General features: G+C 42.2%; 1 protein-coding gene across 3 annotated transcripts in view; it reads left to right on the top strand.

Annotated features, from left to right (window-relative positions):
* Positions 1-19417, top strand: part of celsr3 (cadherin EGF LAG seven-pass G-type receptor 3) — a 113834-nt gene extending 94417 nt beyond the window's left edge. For 2 of the 3 annotated variants that reach the window (XM_012961682.3, XM_031901179.1), the window contains 15 exons: positions 579-753; positions 2221-2388; positions 3868-3994; positions 4102-4308; positions 4566-4740; positions 5497-5609; positions 6468-6547; positions 8280-8406; positions 11359-11472; positions 12622-12758; positions 12946-13055; positions 13855-14028; positions 14844-15038; positions 15490-16609; positions 18210-19417. In XM_012961682.3, coding sequence (XP_012817136.1) covers positions 579-753; positions 2221-2388; positions 3868-3994; positions 4102-4308; positions 4566-4740; positions 5497-5609; positions 6468-6547; positions 8280-8406; positions 11359-11472; positions 12622-12758; positions 12946-13055; positions 13855-14028; positions 14844-15038; positions 15490-16609; positions 18210-18237 — 3050 coding nt within the window. In that variant the 3' untranslated portion in view covers positions 18238-19417. Of the gene's footprint in view, positions 1-578; positions 754-2220; positions 2389-3867; positions 3995-4101; positions 4309-4565; positions 4741-5496; positions 5610-6467; positions 6548-8279; positions 8407-11358; positions 11473-12621; positions 12759-12945; positions 13056-13854; positions 14029-14843; positions 15039-15489; positions 16610-18209 lie in introns of those variants that run through there. The other variant, XM_031901180.1, reaches the window with a different exon arrangement.
* The last annotated feature ends 7392 nt before the right edge of the window (positions 19418-26809 follow it).

Raw genomic sequence — 26809 nt, 5'->3', positions numbered from 1 at the left:
ATAGGGGAAAGCTGCATTGCCCAATGAAAGGGCTTATTTACAAATTGGAATGCAAAATTGTGCCCTTCGGGGTGATAAATTGAGCTTAGGCTGATGCCACATGTGGCGTTTTTCCGCTGCGTTTTTTCTCAGCCTAAAAACGCCGCACAAGCCACACAGCCCCTGACTATGGCGTTTTTCAGCCTAGTACTGGTGACGTAAGCAAATCCCATTTCCATGGTGCTAATAGTGCGAAATAGTAAAAAAACGCCGCATATTTCCGCTAGGTCTGGCAGCTGCCTTTGTGTATACATAGGAATAGCTTGCTGTGCAAATACTGGCGTATTTTGGCCAAAGCTTGAAAAATCCGTGCTAAGGCGTTTTCTAGCGTATTTACGCATTGTGTGGTTTGCCTAGAGTCTTTTCAAATTATTTCTATGGATGATGATATCAGGCGTTTTTCAGCCGCTGAGAGAATTAGAAAAACGCAGTGGAAAAACGCCATGTGTGGCATCAGCTTTATAGCTTTTTAATTGTTTTATTTTATACAGGAAACTGTATCATTCCATTTTATCAAATAATTTTATTTGCCTTTATAGCACAACCTACCACAGTGCCAACACCAACCACCGCTGACATGAATGTCACAGCCAAGGTACCTGTGCCAAAAAGAATTGCCCAAGAGCCAGCGCCCACCATTATTATCCTGATCATCTACCAGACTCTGGGAGAGCTTCTTCCTGCTCGTTACAACACAGAGAAACGGAGTCTTAGGTGAGAAAAGTATCATTACTATAGGAATTGGACCCCCTGCCAGTGATGGGCTGGGTATAGACTCTCTCCAAAAGTGCTCGGCCAAATGGTAAACCTGAGAGATGCTTTACACAGGGAGGGGTACAGCAGCTCTGTACATTGGACAGGAGACATATGCAGAAAAGTATTTAGGGTTATATAATTTACTTACTCTACATAGGGTGATTCACCTATAGTCAGCCAACCGGGGATTAGCAGCAGTATTTTCTTAATACACGAATGGGACCCGTTTTCCACAATGCTCGGGACCTGGGGTATTCTGGATAAGGAGTCTTTCCGCAATTCGGATCTCCTACTTGAAGTCTGCTAAAAAAAATATTTAAACAGTAATTAAACCCAATAGGATTGTTTTGCCTCCAGTAAGGATTAATTATATCTTAGTTGGGATCAAGTACAGGTACTGTTTTATTATTACAGAGAAAAGGGAATCATTTAACCATTAAATAAACCCAATAGGGCTGTTCTGCCCCAATAAGGGGTAATTATATCTTAGTTGGGATCAAGTACAGGTACTGTTTTATTATTACAGAGAAAAGGGAATCATTTAACCATTAAATAAACCCAATAGGGCTGTTCTGCCCCAATAAGGGGTAATTATATCTTAGTTGGGATCAAGTACAGGTACTGTTTTATTATTACAGAGAAAAAGGAATCATTTAACCATTAAATAAACCCAATAGGGCTGTTCTGCCCCCCAATAAGGGGTAATTATATCTTAGTTGGGATCAAGTACAGGTACTGTTTTATTATTACAGAGAAAAGGGAAACATTTTTAAAAATGTGAATTATTTGCTTATAATGAAGTCTATGGGAGATGACCTTTTCGTAATTTGGAACTTTCTGTATAACTGGTTTCCGGATAAGGGGTCCCATACCTGTACAGGTATTCTGTATATGACTCTGTTCTGTAATGAGATATTTTATGTATTGTTTAGTATTTTCTAAGGGGCAGATTTATCACAATGTGAGTTTAGAGCTTAATACATAAAAACTCACCCACATCCTATTTATTCCTAAGGGATTTCAAGAAGTGTATTTATCAATTGGTGAACTTTTACTTTCACCCAATGATAAATACGCTTCTAAAAATCCCATAGGAATTAATAGAACGTGGGTGAGTTTTTATGTATTAAGCGCTAAACTCACATTTTGATAAACCTGCCCCGTAATATGGGTATTCTATATATGACTCTGTTCTGTAATTAGATATTTTATGTATTATTTCTTTTCATTTTTATGAATTTATGGTTAGTGAGTTATAATTTAAGAGCAGCGAGTACATAGAATTATGCTTCTGGCCTAGATAGGGGTTATCAGATTGCAATCATTCCTAGCCAGCAGATAATCAATTTATCCTCATTAGTTTTGTGAGTGAATTATAGCTGTAAGTGCTTCCAGACACAGGAATGACGGCACATCTCTCTGCAGGCTGCCCAAGAACCCCGTAATGAATTCGCCCATCGTCAGTGTTTCTGTCCTGCGCAATCAGTCTCTAATTCTGGGGGCCCTGGACACCCCGGTCGTATTGGAGTTCCGCCTGCTGGAGACGGTGAATCGGAGCAAACCAGTCTGTGTGCAGTGGAACCAGTCCGAACAGTAGGTTGATTTGGGGTTTCTATAGATTTATTAGCTCTCTGTAGCCTTTAATAACAGGACCTGAGATAAAGATAGGGGGCCCGGAAATTGCTAGAAGGCTATGGCCCCAGTCTAACAAGAAAATTAGTCTGGAAAATTCCACTGGACAAGGACAGAGTCAAGACCCCCCCAAGTTATTTGATCCTCTAATTATATGGGACTTGTTTTATGGCCTTAACTTTTGCTTTAAATCTCAAGAAACACTTCTTGTGGAAGTCTCTGCTATGTATTTATTATTGTAGGGAATGCTATATTATAGAAAGAATCATGAAAAAATGGGTATTATGTATGTATTAAACTTCTGAACTCAGTTGGTGCATTATCCCTTATAATACATGAGTGATACTCAGAGTTCCCTGTATAACTCAGCCTGCAGCCTTGTGCCTTTATATGGGCACAGAACCCCTCAGTGACTGCTAATATCCTTATCATTTACAGTAGGGGGTACATTATCCCTTATAATACATGAGTGATACTCAGAGTTCCCTGTATAACTCAGCCTGCAGCCTTGTGCCTTTATATGGGCACAGAACCCCTCAGTGACTGCTAATATCCTTATCATTTACAGTAGGGGGTACATTATCCCTTATAATACATGAGTGATACTCAGAGTTCCCTGTATAACTCAGCCTGCAGCCTTGTGCCTTTATATGGGCACAGAACCCCTCAGTGACTGCTAATATCCTTATCATTTACAGTAGGGGGTACATTATCCCTTATAATACATGAGTGATACTCAGAGTTCCCTGTATAACTCAGCCTGCAGCCTTGTGCCTTTATATGGTCACAGAACCCCTCAGTGACTGCTAATATCCTTATCATTTACAGTAGGGGGTACATTATCCCTTATAATACATGAGTGATACTCAGAGTTCCCTGTATAACTCAGCCTGCAGCCTTGTGCCTTTATATGGGCACAGAACCCCTCAGTGACTGCTAATATCCTTATCATTTACAGTAGGGGGTACATTATCCCTTATAATACATGAGTGATACTCAGAGTTCCCTGTATAACTCAGCCTGCAGCCTTGTGCCTTTATATGGGCACAGAACCCCTCAGTGACTGCTAATATCCTTATCATTTACAGTAGGGGGTACATTATCCCTTATAATACATGAGTGATACTCAGAGTTCCCTGTATAACTCAGCCTGCAGCCTTGTGCCTTTATATGGGCACAGAATCCCTCAGTGACTTCTAATATCCTTATCATTTACAGTAGGGGGTACATTATCCCTTATAATACATGAGTGATACTCAGAGTTCCCTGTATAACTCAGCCTGCAGCCTTGTGCCTTTATATGGGCACAGAACCCCTCAGTGACTTCTAATATCCTTATCATTTACAGTAGGGGGTACATTAACATTGCCTGCAAAGTTCTGCGGATAATTACCTGGCTTCTATTCACATATATGTTCTTCTATCTTTCTGTGTTTCCAGAGTAGATCCTCTTGGAAGTTGGACAGTTAAAGACTGTGAGCTCGTGTACAGAAATACCACACACGTACGCTGTCATTGTCCTCAGTTTGGTACTTATGGGGTCCTGATGGATGGCTCCCACAGAGAGGTAAAAATGACAATTCCAGTAATTAAAATCAGGAGATAGGTTTCTTGGTCAGCTTGAATTTATGGAGCTCTAACTATTGTTCTGGGTCTTTTGCTTTGGACAAACAGCAGCTGGAGGGAGACCTGGAGACCCTGGCCATTGTCTCTTACACATCCTTGTCCATCTCACTGGCGGCTCTCGTGGCCACCTTCTCCATCCTCACCTTTCTCAAGGGGCTGAAATCCAACACCCGTGGAATCCACTCCAACATCGCCGTGGCCCTCTTTCTTTCTGAGCTTGTCTTTGTACTGGGCATCAACCGCACAGAGAGCGAGGTAAGTGCAACTGATACCTTACACAAGACTTCTGTAATAGGGAGCCTTATACAAAACAATTTGCAGGCATGTTAAGTGACCATAATACCTTGCAGTAGTCCTTATTTTGGGGGACAATCCAGAACTGCATATTTATAAAGGGTTTAGGGTGAATTGGGGGAGGTGCTCGGGATATCAGTGAGTGTAACGACTTAATTTTCTTTATTATTAAATATTTGGTGCAACCTACAACTTGTTCCTTCTCCTGCTCTTGGCAGTTCCTTTGCACTGTGATAGCCATCCTACTGCACTACTTCTTCCTCTCAACATTTGCCTGGCTGTTCGTGGAAGGCCTCCATATCTACCGCATGCAGACAGAGGTCAGGAACGTCAACTTTGGTCCCATGAGGTTCTACTTTGCCATTGGCTGGGGTGTTCCAGCTATTATCACTGGTACGTAAGGTTTCAAAGTGATCCCTACTGATGCCTTGTTCGCTGCATAGGGTCGCCAGCCATTGTGGGAAAAAAAAAATACCGGCCTGCCTACATTTTTGCCTTTTTTTTCTATTAATAACATTGGCAATGAGAATAATTTTTACTGTCAGGCTGGTAAAATGCTGGGTAGTTGGCAACCCTATCACTGCAGGTTTGGACTGGCCCACTGGGATACCAGGAGAAATCGTGGTGGGCCCTGCCACCTGCCCTCCCTGCCCCACTGCCATGTGTTCTGCTATGGAAGGCACCTATCTTTATTTTCTAACAGCTAAGTAAGTAGCGCAGCGGAGTGGCTGTGGCTAGGGGGCGAAGTGGGGAGTGGCTGTGGCTAGGGGGCGAAGTGGGGAGTGGCGTTGGCTGGGTGGTGGACCTTTCGTGGACTGGGTGCTGGGCCCTTGAGTCAGTTACCCAGTGCTCACTGGGTACCCCAGTCTGACTCTGGTTCATTTGTATCTGTACCACTGTATTTGTATCGTAGCAGTGAGGAAGCTTTAATTAGACAGGACTCTAGGGTTCAAAAGCTGCACGGCTTCATGATGAACAATTCCCTTATCTCCTTATACCAGCCCCAAATATAGTAATAATTAATAATACTTTGCATTAGAATTCTCTGCCTCTGATTTTTACGTACTAAGTCACTATGAGCATTGGCCGTAATGTTTAGCAAGCCAAGTCTTTTAGTTGTCAATTTATTGTCATTTTCTCTTTCCCCAGGTCTGGCAGTGGGACTGGATCCAGAAGGCTTTGGAAATCCAGATTTCTGTTGGATATCGAGCCATGATAAGCTAGTGTGGAGTTTTGCTGGACCCATTGCTATTGTTATTGTGGTAAATATATTTATTTTAAGCTAAAAGGGGCAAAGTTTGTGTCAGGTCTTAAGGTGCCGTCAAGCTGATCTTTTCCCGATATCCCCACCTACAGGAGAATCCAGGCTAATTATAACGACGGGTATAGGAAAAGTCAGTCCAACAAGTCGATGCGGTCCCTGATCCAACTAGATTTTTTAACCTGCCCGATCGAGATCTGGCCAATTTCAGGCCAGATATTGGTCAGGCAGGCCTGTCCGTAGTGCCCATACACGGGCTGATTAGTTGCCAAATCGGTCTAAGGGAATCGGCCCATGTATGGGGATCTTTAGCAATTTACAGCAACCAATTAGATGTTTGCTTCCCAAGGGCAGCTATTTGCTGTTGGTAACTAGAAGTGAGAACGTTTGCATCTGTTATTACTTATAGCAGTTAGCCAGCCAATGGGAGCGTGCAACAACACAACCTCCCCGTATTCCTAAACCATGTTCAGAACTTATTCATTTGAAGGAGAACTAAAGCCTAAGAAGTAAGGCAAAAATGTGCCTTAAGTTCAATGTATAAAATATGGCATAGTCAGATTTATTTTTAAGGTTTAGTTTTCCTTTAAATGCTGTGTATAGTAAGCCTATTATTATTATTTCTACGTTAGATCTGAAGCCACAGATTGAAGTTTGTAAAATGTTACCATTCTAAATCAAACAGAGGAGCAAATACCCAATTATATTGTGTTTCCCTCCATGAAACTGACTTTCTGCAGATAGCGTTGCTGTAGATTCAGTAGTTGCTGCTGTTGGATGTGGTGCATTAGTTGCACGGCAGGATTTGTTTTATTCATTTACTAAAGTGCTTGATTTGATTTGTGCCGTTGATTTTCAGCTGAATGGAGTTATGTTCCTCTTGGTGGCCAAGATGTTGTGCTCCCCGGGACAAAAGGAAACGAAGAAAAATTCAGTTCTGTGAGTATCTTTTCAGAATTAATATCCCTTCATTGTATTTACAGAACCGGTATTTTACCGCGATCAGCGGGACCTGAGGAACCAATCACAAACTAAGCTGTCTTGTACATAAAGTCCATTTGTGACCTTGGATGCTCCCATTCCCATGTAGACTGTAGGAGCTGTATTGCTACTAATTAGTGTGTAGAAATTGTGTAATTCACTCTTTTTAACTGGGTCCTAAACCAGGGTAGCAATGCCAACATATTCATGATTTATACTTTAAACTGATGATATTGGCCAGAAGTATATATGTCCATAAGAAGGGCAGGGTCACAAAAATGCATGGAGTCTCAGGCGTGCAGGCCTTTATCTGGACAGAGATGTAGATGGAGACAGAAATGTAGTTTGGATAAACCTCCTTTGCTGTCTTATAAACATTCCTTGCACCGCGGCCAGTCTGCATATTTGTCCTTTAGCTCTTCTGTGGGATGTAGCCATAGAGACAGATGGTACCAGATGCCTCTACTGACCATCAGTAATTATATAGGTTCCCTCTAGAAAGCCTTACTGTTATGCGGGAAGGGGGTCTGGCTACTTCCACCCAACCATAGTAGGTGTAGGACAGACATCCACAATTCTTTTCTTAAGGCTACCTTGGCTGGGGCTTTCCTTATCAGAAGTATGTAGACTTTTATGTACATTGATGGATCTTTCATTCAGGCTCAGCTTGGATATGGGATCCTGTATCCTTCTAGAACATGAAGTACAGATCTGTCACAGCATTTTCCATGTCTCCATTGCCCCCTAGTGCCACATTTATAAGAAAGCAAAGATATGGAGGCTGCTAAGGGATTGGTGTGCTTCCATGAATTGGGTTTATCATCAGTCTCCTGCAGGACTCTACTATGTATGGAACCATCATAATGGTCACTCCCACATTTATCTTCTTATAAGTCCCCAGAAAAAAGTACTTTGTGTCTACTTCATAGTTTCTGCCCTTGGTAATTTCCCCTTTAAACTCAAGTATTAGTGAAAGTTACCACTTTATTTATGGCTAATGGACATTGTGTATAGTGAGAGTTGTCTCTCCTTCACTCCTTCTTCCCACCCCTAAACCTGGTCTCTGATCCTTTCTTCTACCTCCCTTTATTGTACCTGCAATAACCTCCTCTCCCAATCAGTGATGGTTTCTTATTGGTATAATGCCTTTTCAACCTGGAGCTGTCTATTAATAATAGGACTTGCAAGCACAGCACTCGTTAAGATGGTCACTCCTGACCAAGTCAGTAGCCGGTGGCCCTTCAGCTGTCACTGAACTATAACTTCCATCATCCCATTGACAGCTATAGGCAGCGGGGGCAATGCTGGGAGTTGTAGTTTCCGGTTATATGTCCCTGTAATACATAAATCCACTAGCCATAGTTTAGGAGACCTGCCTTTCTGCTTTGCTTAGGGCCTTTGTATCTATAAATCTGGTGGCATAGTACATTAGCATATCTATATGTTGCCACTGAAATAAACCCTTAAAAAAATTCCCTTGATAACCCTATTATGCCATCATTTATATACAGCCATTGGATTATGTTATGGTTGTTAAGGCAAGCTTACCTATGCCAAGCAAACAATATGGCAGCTCCCATGTATGAACATGTATATCATAATGTGTAAGTTCTCTTGCTCCCTCCTTTTTACATTTCTATTAATGTTAATTCCTTTTCCCTTTTGTGTGCTTCTTCCTCTCTCCCTTTAGCATGACTATCCGCAGCTCCTTCATTCTCCTCCTGTTTATCAGCATTACCTGGTTATTCGGGCTTTTGGCTGTGAATAACAGTGTCCTGGCCTTTCACTACCTCTATGTTATCCTCTGCTGCTTGCAGGTAAAATCTTTATTCTGGATACTGTACACGTTCTTAACCATGGGCTGACTTTAAGATAAACTATCAGCTAGACCAGTGATCCCCAACCAGTGGTTTGTGAGCAACATGTTACTCCCCAACCCCTTGGATGTTGCTCCCAGGGGCCTCAAAGTAGGTTCATATTTTTGAATTTCTGGCTTGAAGGCAAGTTTTGGTTGCATAAAACCCAGTATAAAGCCAAACAGAACCTTCTATAGGCTGCCAGTCCACATAGGGGCTACTAAATAACCAGTTATAGCTCTTATTTGCACCCCCAGGAACTTTTTCATGCTTGCGTTGCTCCCCAACACTTTTTCCATTTGATTGTGGCTCACTTGTATAAAAGGTTGGGGATTCCTGATCTAGATCATTTAGATCATCATCATCTAGATCAAATTAAACAGTGTGTAGCATAAAAATAGAGGAATTTGGGGAAAGCTTGTTTGCTTAGATATAGTAAGTTGTTCCATCCTAGGGGTCAGAGACTGGAGGTATCTGCAAAACATGGTTCATGGTGCAGAGTGCAATTATGGATACAAAGCGCCATGCTTGTTGCCCTGTGGTTTTCCCATAGAGGGGCAGCTTTGGCTGGCACAAGGTGCAAACTGCACTGACATCTCATGGGTGCAAGGGCTTCATGGGTGGTTCCTTAGGCAGATGGCACCTAGGTCTGAAAAACACAGGCCAAAAATGATCCCCTCTGATGGCATCAGCCTACTACCTTGCCTCTGCATGGTGGCTATCACCTTGAAAAACAAACTTTTGCTTTTCTTTGCATTTTTCCACAGGCAGAGAACCAGCCCCGTGTGGCATTAGCCTAAGGGTCACTAAAAAATCCAGCACTAGTGTCCATAGGATTTGTAAATAAGGCCTCCCAGGTCAGACCAATAGTTTTTATTGCTACACCTAGGGTTGCCACCTCTCCTGCCCCTTATGTCACTTGGTGGCTCAATGACATTAGGGGGTGGGGCTACGATGCAGCAATTGCCGATTACCCAATTTGGCTTTCCGGGTCAAAACTGGACTAGCTACACCTTTTTGAATCAGTCTGAACAAAACTCTGCATTATGAGCTTTATAACGCTGGTAATTTTTGGCAGAAACCGCTTGTATCCAATTTTAACGCCCAAAGGCACTTGAAGGGGATCCAACTCCTTCCCAACTGAATAAGGAACATTCTGAGTAATTTGACATTCATATATTGGGCAGTTAGATCCACTTTAGATGGGGCGTTTGAGAACATTTTACAGAATCAGATCATGTTGCACTGTTCCCATATATAAAGATGATTATACTTTATTTCATAGTCAAGTCTCCATGAACTCAGGGTTCAGAACTCATACAATAGAACTCCAATAATACTCCTGCATTTAGCAGCAGAAAATTGCCCGGCAGGCAATATAAACGCGTACAGATTTAATAGAAATTGACATTTTAGGATGATGGTGTCCCCTTTGGTGGAAATAAGAATGCACGAGGGACCAGTCAATTGCAGCAGAGATGTTCTTAGTCCCAATGGGTTATAGTACATGTCATTACTATTGATCATTTACAGCTCTTCCCAGAAACTCATACTATTTGCTGGAACATTGCCTGCCAGACTAAGTTACTGCTTCTGTATCTTTATTATGTAATAGTACAACTGTCATGGTCTGCGGCACTGTGCCCTATAGCTCTGTGGCGCCTGTGTTCCACCACCGCGGGTTCCCTGCGCCTCTAGCCCTCTCACACTTCTGTTGTTTATTAATCCCTGAGCTGTGAGGGTCCCGAATCCTACGGGAAAGCCCCATTTGCAGTCCTACTAGATGTCAAGCAACTTTGCAATATTCTGTACATCAATTAAATAATATGCAGCCGTTTCATGATTTGTAATGTAATAATATAGTTCAAACAGTTCCCTAAGCCCCGCCCCGTGTTGATCAGCTGACTACTTTGTGACTCAAATAAAATGTAACAGTAGCGCCTGTCCTCAGCCTTCAGCCTGCATCCTCCCAATCCCACAATTCCCTGCACACGTGACGTCAATAAGGAAAGGAACATCCCAGTGCAATGCATTGTGGGTTATGTAGTTCCTGCATGCTGTCTGTAAGCTGTGGAAAAGTTGCTACAATTTGTAACATCAGTGTTTTAGTCCCTCCTCCCCTGCCAGGATTTCAAATGAAGCAGAAAGAGAAGAACTGTTTCGCAGCTGGATTCCAGCATATAAAAATGGTATTTATTCCTACTTTTTGAAGGAACAGATTACAGTGACAGGTATATTAGGGGTTTGTGTGTTGTGTGGGGCTCTTTAACACATTTTGGTTCAGAAGCCGAAGTTCCCCTTTAACCTGTTGTGCAGAAAACTCCGAAATATAGCAGTGACACTTTAGTTCCTATTGAGACTTATTCAAACAAACAGCTCTTCACTGTTTTTAGCAGCCTGAAGGTTTGTACATTTTGTTATTGCCAAATCCAGACTTGTAAAATCAACGTCCCAAATATTTAAATTGACTTTTACCCACCAAAGATTGTTATTGTGCAAAAACCATTATTCGGTGACTGCCATACTGCTGTGCCGCTGTTACAGTGTTACCCAGGGAAGCTCTGCCCTGCAACATGGTGCGTACCCCTTCATAAATAACCCTCGGGAGTCTGGGGATGCTCTTGGGCCTTTGCAAGTTGCTGATTCTACTGCAGATATGGTTCAACTTGTACTTTTTCCTTTCAGTACTTTCTGTATCCTTACCTGCTGTGAATTATTTACCAGCATCACTAGGGTGCCTTAGTTTGAACAAGCAGCAGATAATGATATCAGTGGCTCATTGCCTCTCTGAAGACATTTGATTCTCATTAACCAGTCTGCCAAGATAAATTGAGTTTATGATCTATAAACCCTATTCATCACTCCATTCAGTTATTATCATAACATCTCTTGCTGGGTGTCCTCCATCTGCAGGGTCTGGCCGTGCTGGTTCTGTTCTGTATGCTGAATGAGGAGGTCCAGGAAGCTTGGAAAGTGGTCTGTCTCGGCAAAAAGGGCCCAGGAGAAGAAATATCCAGACAGGCTCAGGTAGAGTAACAATTGGCTGAGAAACGGCTTCACGATTGCTGAAGATGTGAGGGATGTCTGGGTTTCATTTAATGCTCATTATCCATTTTGGCCAGTGATCTTACTGGCATGTCTGGGGTTAACTTACTGCTCATTATCCATTTTGTGCGGTAATGTTACTGGCATGTCTGGGGTTAACTTACTGCTCATTATCCATTTTGTGCAGTGATGTTACTGGCATGTCTGGGGTTAACTTACTGCTCATTATCCATTTTGTGCAGTAATGTTACTGGCATGTCTGGGGTTAACTTACTGCTCATTATCCATTTTGTGCAGTAATGTTACTGGCATGTCTGGGGTTAACTTACTGCTCATTATCCATTTTGTACAGTAATGTTACTGGCATGTCTGGGGTTAACTTTCTGCTCATTATCCATTTTGTGCAGTGATGTTACTGGCATGTCTGGGTTTAATTTAATGCTCATTATGCATTTTGTGCAGTGATGTTACTGGCATGTCTGGGGTTAACTTACTGCTCATTATCCATTTTGTGCAGTGATGTTACTGGCATGTCTGGGGTTAACTTACTGCTCATTATCCATTTTGTGCAGTGATGTTACTGGCATGTCTGGGGTTAACTTACTGCTCATTATCCATTTTGTGCAGTGATGTTACTGGCATGTCTGGGGTTAACTTACTGCTCATTATCCATTTTGTGCAGTGATGTTACTGGCATGTCTGGGGTTAACTTACTGCTCATTATCCATTTTGTGCAGTGATGTTACTGGCATGTCTGGGGTTAACTTACTGCTCATTATCCATTTTGTGCAGTGATGTTACTGGCATGTTTGGGGTTAACTTACTGCTCATTATCCATTTTGTGCTCTTCTCATTTCCACTTAATACACATTACTGGATAAATTGAGGTGGGCGGATAGGAAACTCTTCTTACTGTTGGATTCTTCTGCTTATCCTCTCTGTAGTTTAAACCTCCTCCTGGTAAGTTCCCAGCACCCAGATAACGGGATGAATTTCACAATTTTAAATTGCCTTAGGATTTAATTCTAAAAGTTCAGTGTCTTGAAGGTAAACTCCTTGAACTCATAGGCCTCTGTGTCTCCCTTTAGTTGTACAACGTATGTGACTAACCATGTTCCTCTGTCCCCCTAGGGTCCCAATGCGTATAACAACACTGCCCTGTTTGAAGAGAGTGGTCTGATCCGAATCACATTAGGAGCCTCCACTGTTTCCTCTGTGAGCAGCGTACGCTCAGCTCGGACTCACTCCAGCCACAGACCCTACCTGAGGTACAGCAGGCAATGGCTTCACTATAGTATCATTCACGTCAAGCACTTTATCACTTTCTCACCCTGGGACTAATGAAGGCATATCCATAGGAAAGTCAATTTCATGCTTCTTGCCACTGTCCCTTTCCACTCCCACCTCTCTGTGCTTCTAACCAGTTGTTCTCTTTGTATTTCTGCCTTATTTCAGGGATAATAAAGCCCCTCGCCACGGCTCTGCTGCAGCTCAGAGTGTACGAAGCCAACATTCAGGCCCTACAGACCTAGATGTGGCCATGTTCCACCGAGATGCTGGAGGAGGTGAGATAACTAATCCATAGCATGGCACTAGCAGTAACGTACCCATAAGGCCACGTGGCACTAGCAGTTACGTACCCAAAAGGCCACGTGGCACTAGCAGTTACGTACCAATAAGGTCATGTGGCACTAGCAGTTACGTACCCATAAGGCCACGTGGCACTAGCAGTTACGTACCCATAAGGCCGCAGGGTCCTAGCAGTTACGTGCCCATAAGGCCACAGGGCACTAGCAGTTATGTACCCATAAGGCCACGTGGCACTAGCAGTTACGTACCCATAAGGCCGCAGGGTCCTAGCAGTTACGTACCCATAAGGCCACATGGTACTAGCAGTTACGTACCCATAAGGCCACATGGGACTAGGGTGTGCAGGTAGCCCTGATATTATTGGCTCTATTGCTTTCTGTGCTGTCCCCCCTTCTAAATGAACATCATCGTGTTAGAGATCTATTTTATCATATCTACTGACTACCAGACTAGCACCATTTATGGCATTTAGTCCTAGTCCTTCTAAATATGTCATGAGAAAGCTATTTTTTAATAAAGGCAACTTGGGGCAGGAAAGACCTGTAGATGCTGTGTTTGTACAGACAATATGAAGGATCCTAAAGGGCTGGTTTGTGCATAGAGAGCCATTCTCACACTGGGTTACTGTGATTCTTCTGGCTGGTTATTGGGTTAGATATGAGGTCAGCTGGTGCTATTTCTGGAGGCAGAACCAAAACGACTTGTGTCATTAGAAAGCCCCAGAGTCTTTTACCAGTCAGGTAAAACAATTTCTCTTTTATATTCTCCACTCAGGTCAGGATTCTGACTCGGACAGTGATTTATCTCTGGATGAGGAGCGCAGTCTATCGATCCCTTCGTCAGAGAGTGAAGAAAATTTTCGCCCTCGTGGCCGATTCCAGCGCCAGTTCAAGAAAGCAGCGCACAGTGAAAGGCTTCTTACCCACCCAACTAACCACCACCCTAAAGGTGACATTCGATATCTTTCAAGGTTTTAGTTGGTGTTAAAGAACTGACTAGCATTTTCTACAGTTGATTATTCCCAACCCAACACTTGACTAGTAATAAATAAGGTAGAGTACAGCTACTCATATCATATAGCGAGTGCATAGTTTAAATCAGGGGTCCCCAACCTTTCTTACTCATGAGTCACAGTCAACTGTAAAAAGACTTGGAGAACAACACAAGCACCATAAAAGTTCATGGAGGAGCCGAATAAGGACTGTGATTGGCTATTAGGGGCCTCTATGCACACTATCAGCTTACAGGGGCTTTATTTGGTAGGAAATCTTGTTTTTATTCAAACAAAACTTTCCCCTAAGTCAGGAATTCAAAAATAACTCCCTGGTTTGGGGGCACTGAGAGCAACATCCAAGGGGTTGGGGAGCAGCATGTTGCCCCTGAGCCACTATGCTTTTGTATGATGTAGAAATAGTATTTGGAATACATATGGTGATTAAATAATTAGTAAACTTGAGAGTTTGCTAAACCTGAAAGTATATGCTACACATCAAAATATACATCTTTTGTTTTGGGCTGAGTAATGGAGTTGCCAGACAAATGTACAAGGGGGAGAACAAAATCAGCCTTCTAACTTAGAGAGCCAAATTATTATTTATATGTAACTAAGCAAGGTCATTGTGGATGATTTGTAAGTGCCTTACTTCATATCTTGTAGATTTACAAGTAAATATAAAATGAGGAAGGCCGGGGATGTGACTGTCTGTGCTGGGGGCTTCCTAGAATAATGAATGTTATAAACATTATTTTTGTTCTTCTCTCAGATGTGGACGGCAATGACCTCATGTCTTACTGGCCAGCCCTGGGGGATTCGGAGGTTCAGCCCAATTCACTTCAGAAGTGGGGGTCAGAGAGAAAACTTGGGCTTGACCTGAACAAAGATGCGGCTAATAACAACCAGCCAGATCTGACCAGCGGGGATGAGAACTCGCTGACACATTCCCACAGGCAAAGGAAAGGTAATCACATTGGCTCCTCTGGGCAACGGAAGGTCATAAGACATAAAATTCTACTTCAATAATAATATCTTCAAATGTCATACTTTTGTTTCAAAAACACTTGGCTTAGCTTTTGAAATAACTCTTTGTTGATCTTCTAAGTTGCCCAGTTACCATCCTCAAACAGAAAATATAACAGTCTTTATTATTTTAGATCTTCTAGTTACAAGCAGGACAATGACGCCTTATCCCAGAGAGCTTACAGTCCTAGATGGGTGCCAGAAGGCAAAGATAGCAAAGATGATAGAATGGCACGTGCCAAGGCAAATAGAAATTCAGATATGGATGGATTTTACTCAGCTCAACTGGGAGCTAAAATAGAACTGACTAGATAGCTACAGTTCCAAACACTTCTATTGAACCAGTTTTTATATGGATGGCTGAATAGTGACAATAATTCATTTTCATTTAGGTATTTTGAAAAACCGACTTCAGTATCCGCCAGGTTTGGCATCTGTTGGCAGAATGACCAATGAATTATCATGGTATAAAACTTCCACCTTGGGCCACCGGGCGGTTCCTGCAGCTTCTTATGGCAGAATGTATTCTGGAACTGGAAGTCTGTCACAGCCGGCCAGCCGATATTCTTCCCGAGAACAGCTTGATATGTTAATGCGAAAGCAGATGTCCAGAGAACAGCTGAGCCGGAATAATTCAAGAGAACTACTTGAAGCTGTGCCCAGCAGGCATGGATCCAGGGAACAGCTGGATACTATACCAAGCAGGCACGGTTCCAGGCAACATTTAGATATCATTTCTAGCCGGCATGGATCTAGAGAACATTTAGAAAGTATACCAAGCAGACATGGATCTAGAGAACATCTAGATCAGGAAGACATCAGAAACGATAGCAGGGATCATGTAAATTCCTTGCCCAAAAGACATTGCTCTAGGGAACATCTAGAGACGTTACACAGCAGATATGGATCAAAAGAACAAATTGATCCAGGGCCGGTAAGGGAATGGGTTAACACTTTGCCAAATCAGCAAGTATCTAGAGAGCAAATGGACTCTTTACTCAATAGACAGGCATCTAGAGAACAGATAGATGTTCTTTCTAGAAGACAACCATCAAGGGACCAATTGGTATTGACTCGGCAGCCTTCAAGGGAACAATTGGACTTTTTATCCAGAAGGTCTAATTCCAGAGAACAACTGGACACAGTGCCTAGTACCCACTCATTAAGGGATAATATAGACCCTCTTTCTAGAAGGCAACCATCAAGAGAAAATTTAGAGCCCCTCTCCAGAAGGCTCCCTTCCAGGGATAATCTTGAACCTCTTTGTCGGAGGCATCCTTCAAGTGAAAATCTAGAAACGGTTCCCAGCCGTCACCCTTCCACCGAGCAGCTAGATATTCTTTCATCAATTCTTGCTTCATTTAATACATCTGTTCTTTCATCAACTACTAATTCAACCCAGCAAACCTTGACACCTCCAGTACAGAATTCCTCAACTCCCTCTGTGCTGTGCCCATCCACACCTCATTCTGCAACATCGCAAAGTATCTCCGAGATGTCTGCAGATGCTGAGTAAGTGTTATAGGCTTATCTATATGAGGCTAGAGATAGGTTACGTTCCTTATGCTATTGCAGAATAAGTATAGCCATGGGGGGGGGTTCTATCCATGCAACAGAGCATTGGTTTTTCAAATGGTGTAACATAAAACAGTTAGAGGCCATTATGGATAACTGGTCAAATGATTTTAGATTATGGATATTATAGGAGTAAGCTTTAGGCACCCTGTTACCTGTTATGCTGGAAACAGTAGTAAAGCGGTTCCCCTGTTTTGGGGCTGGCCCTCTAGATTTGGGTGAAGATTTAGGGTGCATGCTGATTTGTAGTGGGGAGACTGTTATAAACTTTAACAGTTAACAGTGAAATCATGAAAAGTTGGAATGCAATGAGGCCTAAATCTAAAAAAGTCTTAAAACCCCTACAGTTGAGTTTTTCAGTGTTAGAACTAGGGATGCACCAAACCCGTCTATTTGGCATTTGGTTGAATCCAGAAATCTTCATCAATGTATTCAGCTGAATGCTGAACCGAATCTGAATACTCTGCAGATCCTGAAATATCAGGCACGGTGGCGTGAATAACTGAGGCGTGATCATATTGGACGGCCCTTAGCATTTAAAATGCCATTTTTTTAAAATTACATCTGTTAGTGACCTAAGGATATCATTTTGCATCATGGTTCATTGCTCCAACCTTTTTTAACCCGGATTTGGGACTTAGATCAAACAGTTGAAACCTCTGCATGCTGGCTTCCTGTTCCTCTTTTCAGCATTACGCCGTCTCCGCTCGTCAGTCCAAGTCTCACATGATGAGACTTGCGGAGTCGGCGGGCTGGATTAAAAAGCCGAACGGGCCGGATGTGGCCCATGGCCCGTAGTTTGCCAACCCCTGGTGTAAACCAACATCATCGGTGATGCTGCCCATAGCAACCGACCAGCAAGATTAGATTTGACTAGTCACCTACAAGTTAGAGAACTAAAGCAAAGATCCAATTAGTTGGTAATGGGCAACATCAGCAGTGATGACACTATAATAAATATGCCCCATAGTTGTACTAGAGTCATGCGCGGAACCAATTTTTGAGACCCAGCCCGGACCCACGACCTGATCCTGCAACCTGCATTTCTACCCACTTGAACCCATTACCTTACCCAACCCACAACTGCCTTATTAGCAACCTGATCTGTAACCCGATGATGACAATTAAACAGTAAATGCTGTTGCTGCAAACAGGAAGTGACATAATCAGAAGTGGGCAGGGGGAGAAAAAAGTTAATACAGATAATATAATATAAAATAAGAACTATAGATAAGACCTGAACCCAACCCACAGACCTGCATCTATACCCACATAGGGAAAATCTACCTGTAACTCGCAGGGTACCTGCTTCTCTTGTGGGTAACCCACAGGTCCTGACCCGCTGCGGAATCATCTTTTACTTGAAGATGATACTTTTATATGAAGTTTAATAGATGTTTAGTTTCAATAAATAGAATTGAAGCCTGTTGCTTGGCCAATAAGTAATATTATATAGTTGCTTAGCCGCCATTTTATTTCTGCAGTATGCCTCCACATGAAAATGCATAGTTTACTAAACGTGCTTTTCTTTTTAAAGGTTAGTGAGGAATGATGCTCATTCCTGAAAAACTCAGTTGGGTCAAAAAGAAAGGAAGGCACTGTGGTCAACTGCGCATGTGAGCACCCGACAAAATATTGGCCAACAGATGTCTGTAGTCCACTGGCCAGTTGCCACAAAAGGTGACTAAGCAGGAGAAGAAGGTCAAGAACCTCAGGTATTTCCTTATAGCACATGGAAGTGGGATACCTAAGGCAGAAGAACATACAGAGGTGCGAGCGGAGCAGAGAGAAGGCGATAGGGCGCAACTGACAGCACTGGCTCCACCAGTCAGAGGCCGCCGTGGCTGTGACACATTCCTTTCAAAAGACTGCCGTCGGGGTGGGGTGGGGGGGGGGGAAGAGAGGGCAGAATAAACCGAACAGACTTTTTTTTATACATTTTGTATGTTTGTAACCAGAGCTAAAAGAAAAATTTCTATCCTTATTTTTACGGATTTTATTGTCGTTGTCATTCCAATGCAGATGCTGTTCCTACTGGGATTATTTCCAGTGAATTCCTAAAAAGCCTTTGGTGACGCTTGGATTGCAAGATTAGGGAGGGGCATGTCTGTTCTCAAATCTGGATTTAAAGGGGAAGTTTACTTAAATCAGATATTCTGACAATTGCTCTTCGGTTTTTTGTTTATTTTCTCTGCCTTCTTGAATCTGAAGACTTTGTGTTGATTTTGGCCCTCTCTTGCTCATCTTCTTGTCTTGCATTAGACCACTGCGAGGTTGCAAGGATGAGTTACCAGATCGTATATGAGTTTCAATGGCATTTAAAAATCCTCATTAAAAGATCAGTTGCAGAATAGTTTTGGCATACCGTGAAGTGAACCTCCCCTTTAAGCACAGAATCCTAATGGAGCCGGGGTAGTGAGTGGCAAAGGAGTTCCATTTGTGTGAGGGGTATTTGTATCTGGCGCTTTAAACCTTTTCTCTATACGTCTGACTTTAGCTGCTCACTGTAATAGGGAGCAGTGAGAATCTGTAACATCAGGCCAATCAGGTGCAGACAGGAGTCCAGCAAAATGATTGGGACACTGTGAGTTGTAGGCTAATAACATCCGAGAGGCTTCTGCTTGCCCTTCGTGTCTACATGAGTTCTTCTGACATGAGCGAAATGCCTTATTACCAGCCCAGTTACCATGCGTGTAAAGGTAGGACTGGCGAACTACTGAGCATCATGGGAAGTAGGTTTGTTAACAATAAGTCAAAAACATTGTTTTTTGGTGGAGATTTTATGCTCGACCTGCTTCCAAAGGGAGTCTGTGGCAACTGCAGAATTGTCCATTTTGCCCTCTGTGACGGACAGCTTACCTCATATAGTGGCCAAATTCATTCACACACGTACAGCCCACATTGTTCTGTCCTGTATATGCACGGAGAATGCTACATAGAAATAATCATTGTCTGTCTATGGAAGGTTCCATTTACTAGTATTTTACGTACTCTCTGGTTGTGTTCATACCGAGCCATAAATCCAACATACATAGACTCAACATTATTTCCCCTTTTATCTTCTTTTTTTCCCCATTCTGTAGAACCAGTGACTCCTATTCCAGTGCTTGCCATTGGTGCAGTTATCCTTTAGCTACAGAAATAAGTGGTCCCCATACATTTCCACTCCGTCCTAATATAACAACCACCATATTGTACCTGCTTCTCCCGAAGAAGCATTTGATATTGCCAAGGTGAAGGAGATGCAACAAGCTGCCCCTTCAGCTTTCCCGTCAATATTCTCTTTTATATTGCAGTATTTTTGTTCAGTAAAATATTCCAAAAAACTGCAAGGTTCATAGTACCCATGGGGATTTGATGACTATAAGCCTCTCAAAGTTAACAATGGTGTTCATAAACGCCCCCTCTGCCCTACTTTAGACCTATCAGGCATGCAAAATTTCAGTCAAAATCCCATCTACCAATTTCTAAATCTGGGCCTTAACCTTAATCCGAGATATAACTTTGGCTGCCATCTTGCATTTCCATGCATTCTGTACTAGTGGGGGATGAAGTAGGGCGTTAAACAGCCCAACTGCTAATGGATGCCTTTCCTTGGTCCAGTTGTTCCACTGCTCCAACCCCAAATATATCCCAAACACCTGAAACTAGGGGCAGGTTAATAAAAATTCAAATGAATGTGGTTTTTACCCAAATTAAGCAGTAAATCATGATCTGAATGACAGCTATTAATGCAGTTGCAGTGTGTTGGTGTGTTTGTATGTATATGAAGGGGCACACACAGACATATGGAGGTGTGCATGTGTGTGTGTTAGGGTTGCCACCTCTGCCTGCTTTCTTAGCCAGGCAGGGGGCAGGGATGATGTCACAGGGGGGCAGGGCCTTGGTGTCGCGGGGCAGGGAGGAGGTGGGGCTGTGACATAGTAACATAGTAAGTTAGGTTGAAAAAAGACATACGTCCATCATGTTCAACCATAATGCCTATATATAACCTGCATGACTTCTAGTTGATCCAGAGGAAGGCAAAAACCTCATCTGAAGCCTCTCTAATTTGCCACAGAGGGGAAAAAATTCCTTCCTGACTCCAAGATGGCAATCGGACCAGTCCCTGGATCAACTTGTTCTAAGAGCTATCTCCCATAACCCTGTATTCCCTCACTTGCTAAGAAGCCATCCAGCCCCTTCTTAAAACTATATAATGATGTGACATCATGGGGGTGGGGCTATGACGCAGTGATTGGCTGATCACCACATCAATGTTACTGAGTCCTGCCCGGTTTTCCTAATTTGGGAAACCGGGCAGAAGGTTTTAACCCAGGCAGCCTTTCCAAAAACCGGGCAACCCTAATGTGTGTGTGTGTGTGCGCGGTTTTGCTCTGTTCAGTTCTGGACTCCTTGTTATCTGTAGAAACAGAGGGAAAGGACGAAACATGTTTACATTATTTTTTCAGGATGTATATAAAGAAACTGGAAATTCTATTTGTTATGCATATTTCTATGACGGCCTGATTATTTTCATTATGTGGTTCATTTGTAAGCGACTTTTTTTGTGTTTTTGATAAATATTCAAACTGTTTTCACCAAAAAAGATCTTTTTTTTTTTTTTAATTTTTGTAAATTACGGAAGGAAAATAGAAAATCTTTTTGTTTTGTTTTTTTTACACTTTTTTTTCATTATAGTGAAAGCATTTTTTTTATTTTTTATACAACACTGGATATAAGGAAAGATAAGAATGGAACCCTAATTGTGTTACATGAGCTGCGCTCTCCATTTCTCCGATTCTCCCACTTTTTGTCATTAAGCAGTTGGCCGTATATTTCTTATTTGCCCACACATTTTAGAAAAACTAGATTTTCCTTTTTTAACTTTTACATTGTGATGATTCATTCTGAAGTCGGAAATTATATTATAGGGATGCACTGAAATGTTTGGATTCTGTACATCCCTAATTTATATATTAAAACATAAATGAGTAAATCTTACTGGCTACAGAGCGGCTCATTAGCTCATGTTTATTTCAGTTAAATTTATATGTCATCAATATATCCTGTACTCAGTCTATGAAATTCCCTGTTTGGTTAAATATGAATTATATAATGATTTTAGTTAAATGATTTTTTTTACTTTCACGCTATTTAGCTTTATTTATTTGACACAATACCTTTACAATTTAATTGCACTTCTACTATTTTGGAATTTTTTATTTTGAATTATTACTTTCAAGGCAGGTTGCTGTTACTTGAAATAAATGTTAATTGTATGCTCAACGATATGCACTCTTTTTCAGTTTGCCTGTAACTGTATTAGGATACTGAAGCTGAACAACAAAAATAATAATAATGTATTAACCTGTTTATTTAATGATGTATTTATATATTTATTTTTTTTCCAGCCGCATACTTTTCTGTTATTAAGAGAATAACGTGCCATATTGTTTTGTTAAACAAATCCCATCCGGGAATGCTATAACCTGACTTGAAATGCAAGTTTATGCTCCAAAATCCACAGTTAGAAATATGTACAGGGTTATGCAAAAGTCAAATTAAAGCCAAATCTACAAAAAATGTGCCAAAAAGCAGGTTCTGAGCGTTGTGAAGTCACAGTGGTGAGTTCCTTACAATTCACAATGCCACTGTGGGTCCTATAAGCACAACGTGGAACCGTATCAATGAGGATCAGCAGTTATACGCAGACATCTGGGAAAAACCCATATTCTGTATTTCTGCTTCATTCAGAGCATTGGCCTGGAGCTTAGAATGTATTTATAAGGTTATGAGGGGAGGGTTACCCCCCAGTAAGACTGGGTTCCTAGCAGATTGACAGAGAGATGATTGTAACTCGGTTAAGACTCTCTTTTTTTTGTATCAAACGTCTTTTCATCCTTTCTTTTCATTTTGTGGGTTGAAGACTGAAATCTGAAAGCAGTTCATTTTGTTTCTTGTAAAGTTGTAAAAATGAAAAGTGCCAGTTTTGACAATAAAATACTGTAAAAAAACAATCTGACTTGTCATTGTCACATTCTATGTTCATGTATTTTATAAACAGATTGAAGTGAATCTGACTCCCCCTGAACAGCAGTTTGCATTCCTGAAAAGGTATAAATGGCAAAAGGTATAAATGTTGAGACAGCTGCAACGTTCCTTTTCCTAAAGCCGACTCCTCTATACACCTGGCACAAACCAAGGAGAAGTGTGTCTCAAAAGTGAATATATATATATATATATATATATATATATCAGTAAATATTGCCATTATACATAGTTTCCCTTGAGCCGCCATTTTGTGATGGGCTGTGTGCTCCCTCAGAGATCAGCTGACAGGAAATAATGCAGCTCTGACTGTAACAGGAAGAAGTGTGGGAGCAAAAGACAGAACTCTGCCCATTCATTGGCTGATGAGACCTAGCATGTATGTGTGCCTTGGCTTGTTTGTGTGCACTGTGAATCCTATGATCCCAGGGAGCGGCCGACTCCATAATACAACCCAGCAGAAACCCAGGAGAAGTGAGTCTGGAAGGCTCAGCAAGGCAACACTCAAATAGCTGCACAACGGTGCTACAAGTGGCAGATTCACATATAATAGATAAATAGATTAGATACAGAAATAGTAGCTATAATACCTCAAACATGGAAAATACAAACCCAGTGGCACACACAGCAAGGTCCAAAAATATATATAATAAGCAGATCTTCGCCCAAATAGAACACCTACGTGCTTGGCAAAATGATGACATAATTTCCCCCCTGGACCAAATAGTGGATCACAATAGGGGTATATAGAGACCTACTGGGAAAGAACCCATTGGGTTTTTGCCCAACAGGCTTTTTAAAACTACCTGATAGATATCTGGCTGATCTTTGGGCAGATTTGAGTGGCAGAGGCCATATATAAATAAATGATGAGGATCAGCATGGCTTCATAAATGGTCCAATAGGAACCAACCTGATTTCGATGGGAGTAAATTGGCAGCTAAATCTGGATGGTGTATCAACAACTTCGGAGGATCATTTTTGGGCAGGTCAGAGATTTGGGACTGATACCAAACATCATAACAATGCCAGGATTTGTTTTGGTGTTAGCAGCCCTTCTCTCCTGCTCCAAACCATATTATTACATTAAAAATCATGACAAGGCTGCATATTTTTATTTGATGTATATTGTAAAGTTGCTTGAAATGATGTTTAATTTTTAAAAACATTTAAGTTGTGTTTGGGTGGAGTTCCCCTTTAATCATAGACACTCAGGGGCTAAGAAGGCAGTAACTGGCAATGGGCAGGAGTATTATGCAGGTAGGTCGGGAATCAAATGGTCAGTTAAAGCGACAACATAGTCAATTCAATTATTATGTGGAAAAGCTGGAAACAGAAACATGTCAAGAAAAGCTCAAGGCCAACACCAGTAAGATTCATAGAGACCTTGTCCAGGCACCAACAGTATAATGGCCACCATGGGTTGCTGCCAGATGACCTATTGGCCAATATTTAAAACCAAATGCTTACATTACACAATCACCCAATAGTGGCAGAACCCTAGATAGATAGTAATATAAGTGCAATGAGAGCTGAGGGCCACTGCTGGTTACACTGTGTCAGCAAGTTTCTGCATTTTGGCACAAAGTGAATTTTTTAACCACACCCAGTTTTTAAGCAGTATCCGCGTTTCAGAAAGCATGGCAGGCTCTAAAAAAAGAAAAATATTAAAGCTTTATAAAGGTAAACTTTAAATTCCCAGACGGTGATATAAATTCCCTGCCAAGAAAGTGAGAGTATGTCAGAGACGTTCTAGTATTCCATTCTAATGATGGGAAAATGTGGAACTGGGCAGGCCCGGCTTCTGATTGGTCACTGGTAGGGTAAAGGAGGTTGGATGGATGGAACCTTGTTATGAGCTAAGGGGGCCCAACCAGAAGGCCAGTTAGGGGGAGATTTGGGGTGAGTGCTTATTTGTGCCCTGGGTACCCCTGGAACTATAGCAGGGTGACTGTTACCCCGATGTTTCTATATATCTGTAACCTTGTAATGGGCTAAGGGAGCCCAGCCTGAAGGCCAGTTAGGGGGGGGATTTGGGGTGAGTGCTTATTTGTGCCCTGGGTACCCCTGGAACTATAGTAGGGTGACTGTTACCCCAATGTTTCTATATATCTGTAACCTTGTTATGGGCTAAGGGGGCCCAGCCTGAAGGCCAGTTAGAGGGGGAATTTGGGGTGAGTGCTTATTTGTGCCCTGGGTACCCCTGGAACTATAGCGGGGTGACTGTTACCCCAATGTTTCTATATATCTGTAACCTTGTTATGAGCTAAGGGGGCCCAGCCTGAAGGCCAGTTAGGGGGGGATTTGGGGTGAGTGCTTATTTGTGCCCTGGGTACCCCTGGAACTATAGCGGGGTGACTGTTACCCCAATGTTTCTATATATCTGTAACCTTGTTATGGGCTAAGGGGGCCCAGCCTGAAGGCCAGTTAGGGGGGGATTTGGGGTGAGTGCTTATTTGTGCCCTGGGTACTCCTGGAACTATAGCAGGGTGACTGTTACCCCAATGTTTCTATATATCTGTAACCTTGTTATGGGCTAAGGGGGCCCAGCCTGAAGGCCAGTTAGGGGGGAGATTTGGGGTGAGTGCTTATTTGTGCCCTGGGTACCCCTGGAACTATAATATAGCAGGGTGACTGTTACCCCAATATTTCTATATATCTGTAACCTTGTTATGAGCTAAGGGGGCCCAGCCTGAAGGCCAGTTAGGGGGAGATTTGGTTATTTGTGCCCTGGGTACCCCTGGATCTATATGTCGGTAACCTTGTTATGAGCTAAGGGGCTGAGTCTGAAAGGTAGTATTTTGTGATTATTTGTTGCCCATTGCACCTTCGAGCTGGAGACACCAGTATACAATATCTACATGAAAGAATCCCCCTAGAGCATTAAATAGTGGGGGTTTCCAAGCTTTGGCCCACATTCCATGGAGGAGGGTGGGGGGCATAGCATGATGCATTCTGGAATTCACAAGGGCTATATCTTTTCTGTCTCCAGCCCTTGTGTATTTATATAGATGCATGGGATCCGTTATCCGGAAACCTGTAATCCAGAAAGGTCCGAATTACAAAAAGGCCATCTGCCATAGACTCCATTATATTAAAAAAATGTTACAAATTATTTCCTTTTTCTTTGTAATGATAATAAAACAGTACCTGTACTTGATCCGAACTAAGATATAATTAATCCTTATTGGAGCTAAACATTCCTATTGGGTTTATCTAATGCTTAAATAATTTTTAAGCAGACTTAAGATATGGAGACCCAAATTACAGAAAGATCCCTTATTAGGCAAACCCCAGATCCTAAGCATTCTGGATAATAGGTGCTATACCTGTATACAGCGTGGAATGCTGTTGAATTACGTGCAATGAACCCTGAAATCATTGTTCCTGCCTTATGGACTTTACTATTTAAAGCCACTAGTAAATATGCAGTGGGCCAGAGTGCTTACACGGAGCATTAACTCCAACAACATTCCAATAGCAAATCTAACTGAGGGCTTTGGCACACAAGGCCATGTTTTGTCACCCCAGCTTTTATATCTACATGTGTGTGGGAAAAATGCTTAATATCACCCAACCACCATCATTCAATTTGTATAAAAATCAACTAAAAGCAAAAAGAGCAAAATGATTGATGGATTTCAGGTAAATGGGGGCAATTTCAAGCTTCAAATTGCCTCATATTGGCCTGTTTGGCTTCGCACTTTTTTTTTCTTATAGTATCCATTGAAGCTCGGGGCATGCCTCAATTTACCCAGTGCCCAAGAAACACACAATGCATAAGAATGCAATTGACTTGGCCTTAAAAAAGGCTAAGTCCATAAAAACCTCAAGGTCACTGTCAAAAAGGCACAAAAATAACCTTGAAGTCTTTGGGCTCCCCTTCACAGAAGCTAGGAGGAGCCCCTTTGTCCCCAAAAGGCTCCTAGAAGGCAAAGGTCCTCAGTCCTCCCTTGGGGGGTCCCTTTCTCCTTCCCCTGCAAGCCAAAAGGCATATAAGGGGTCGGGAACAACAAATGCCCTATGTCCTTGTGCCCCCGCAAGGCCGGGCTAAAGGGGGAAAGGAACCTAATGGCCACACATCCCCCCCTCCAATCAGATCAAATA

Source organism: Xenopus tropicalis, chromosome 4, assembly GCF_000004195.4.
Source record: "Xenopus tropicalis strain Nigerian chromosome 4, UCB_Xtro_10.0, whole genome shotgun sequence".
Classification (NCBI taxonomy): Eukaryota; Metazoa; Chordata; class Amphibia; order Anura; family Pipidae; genus Xenopus; species Xenopus tropicalis.
This window is presented reverse-complemented; position numbering and strand designations above follow the sequence as displayed.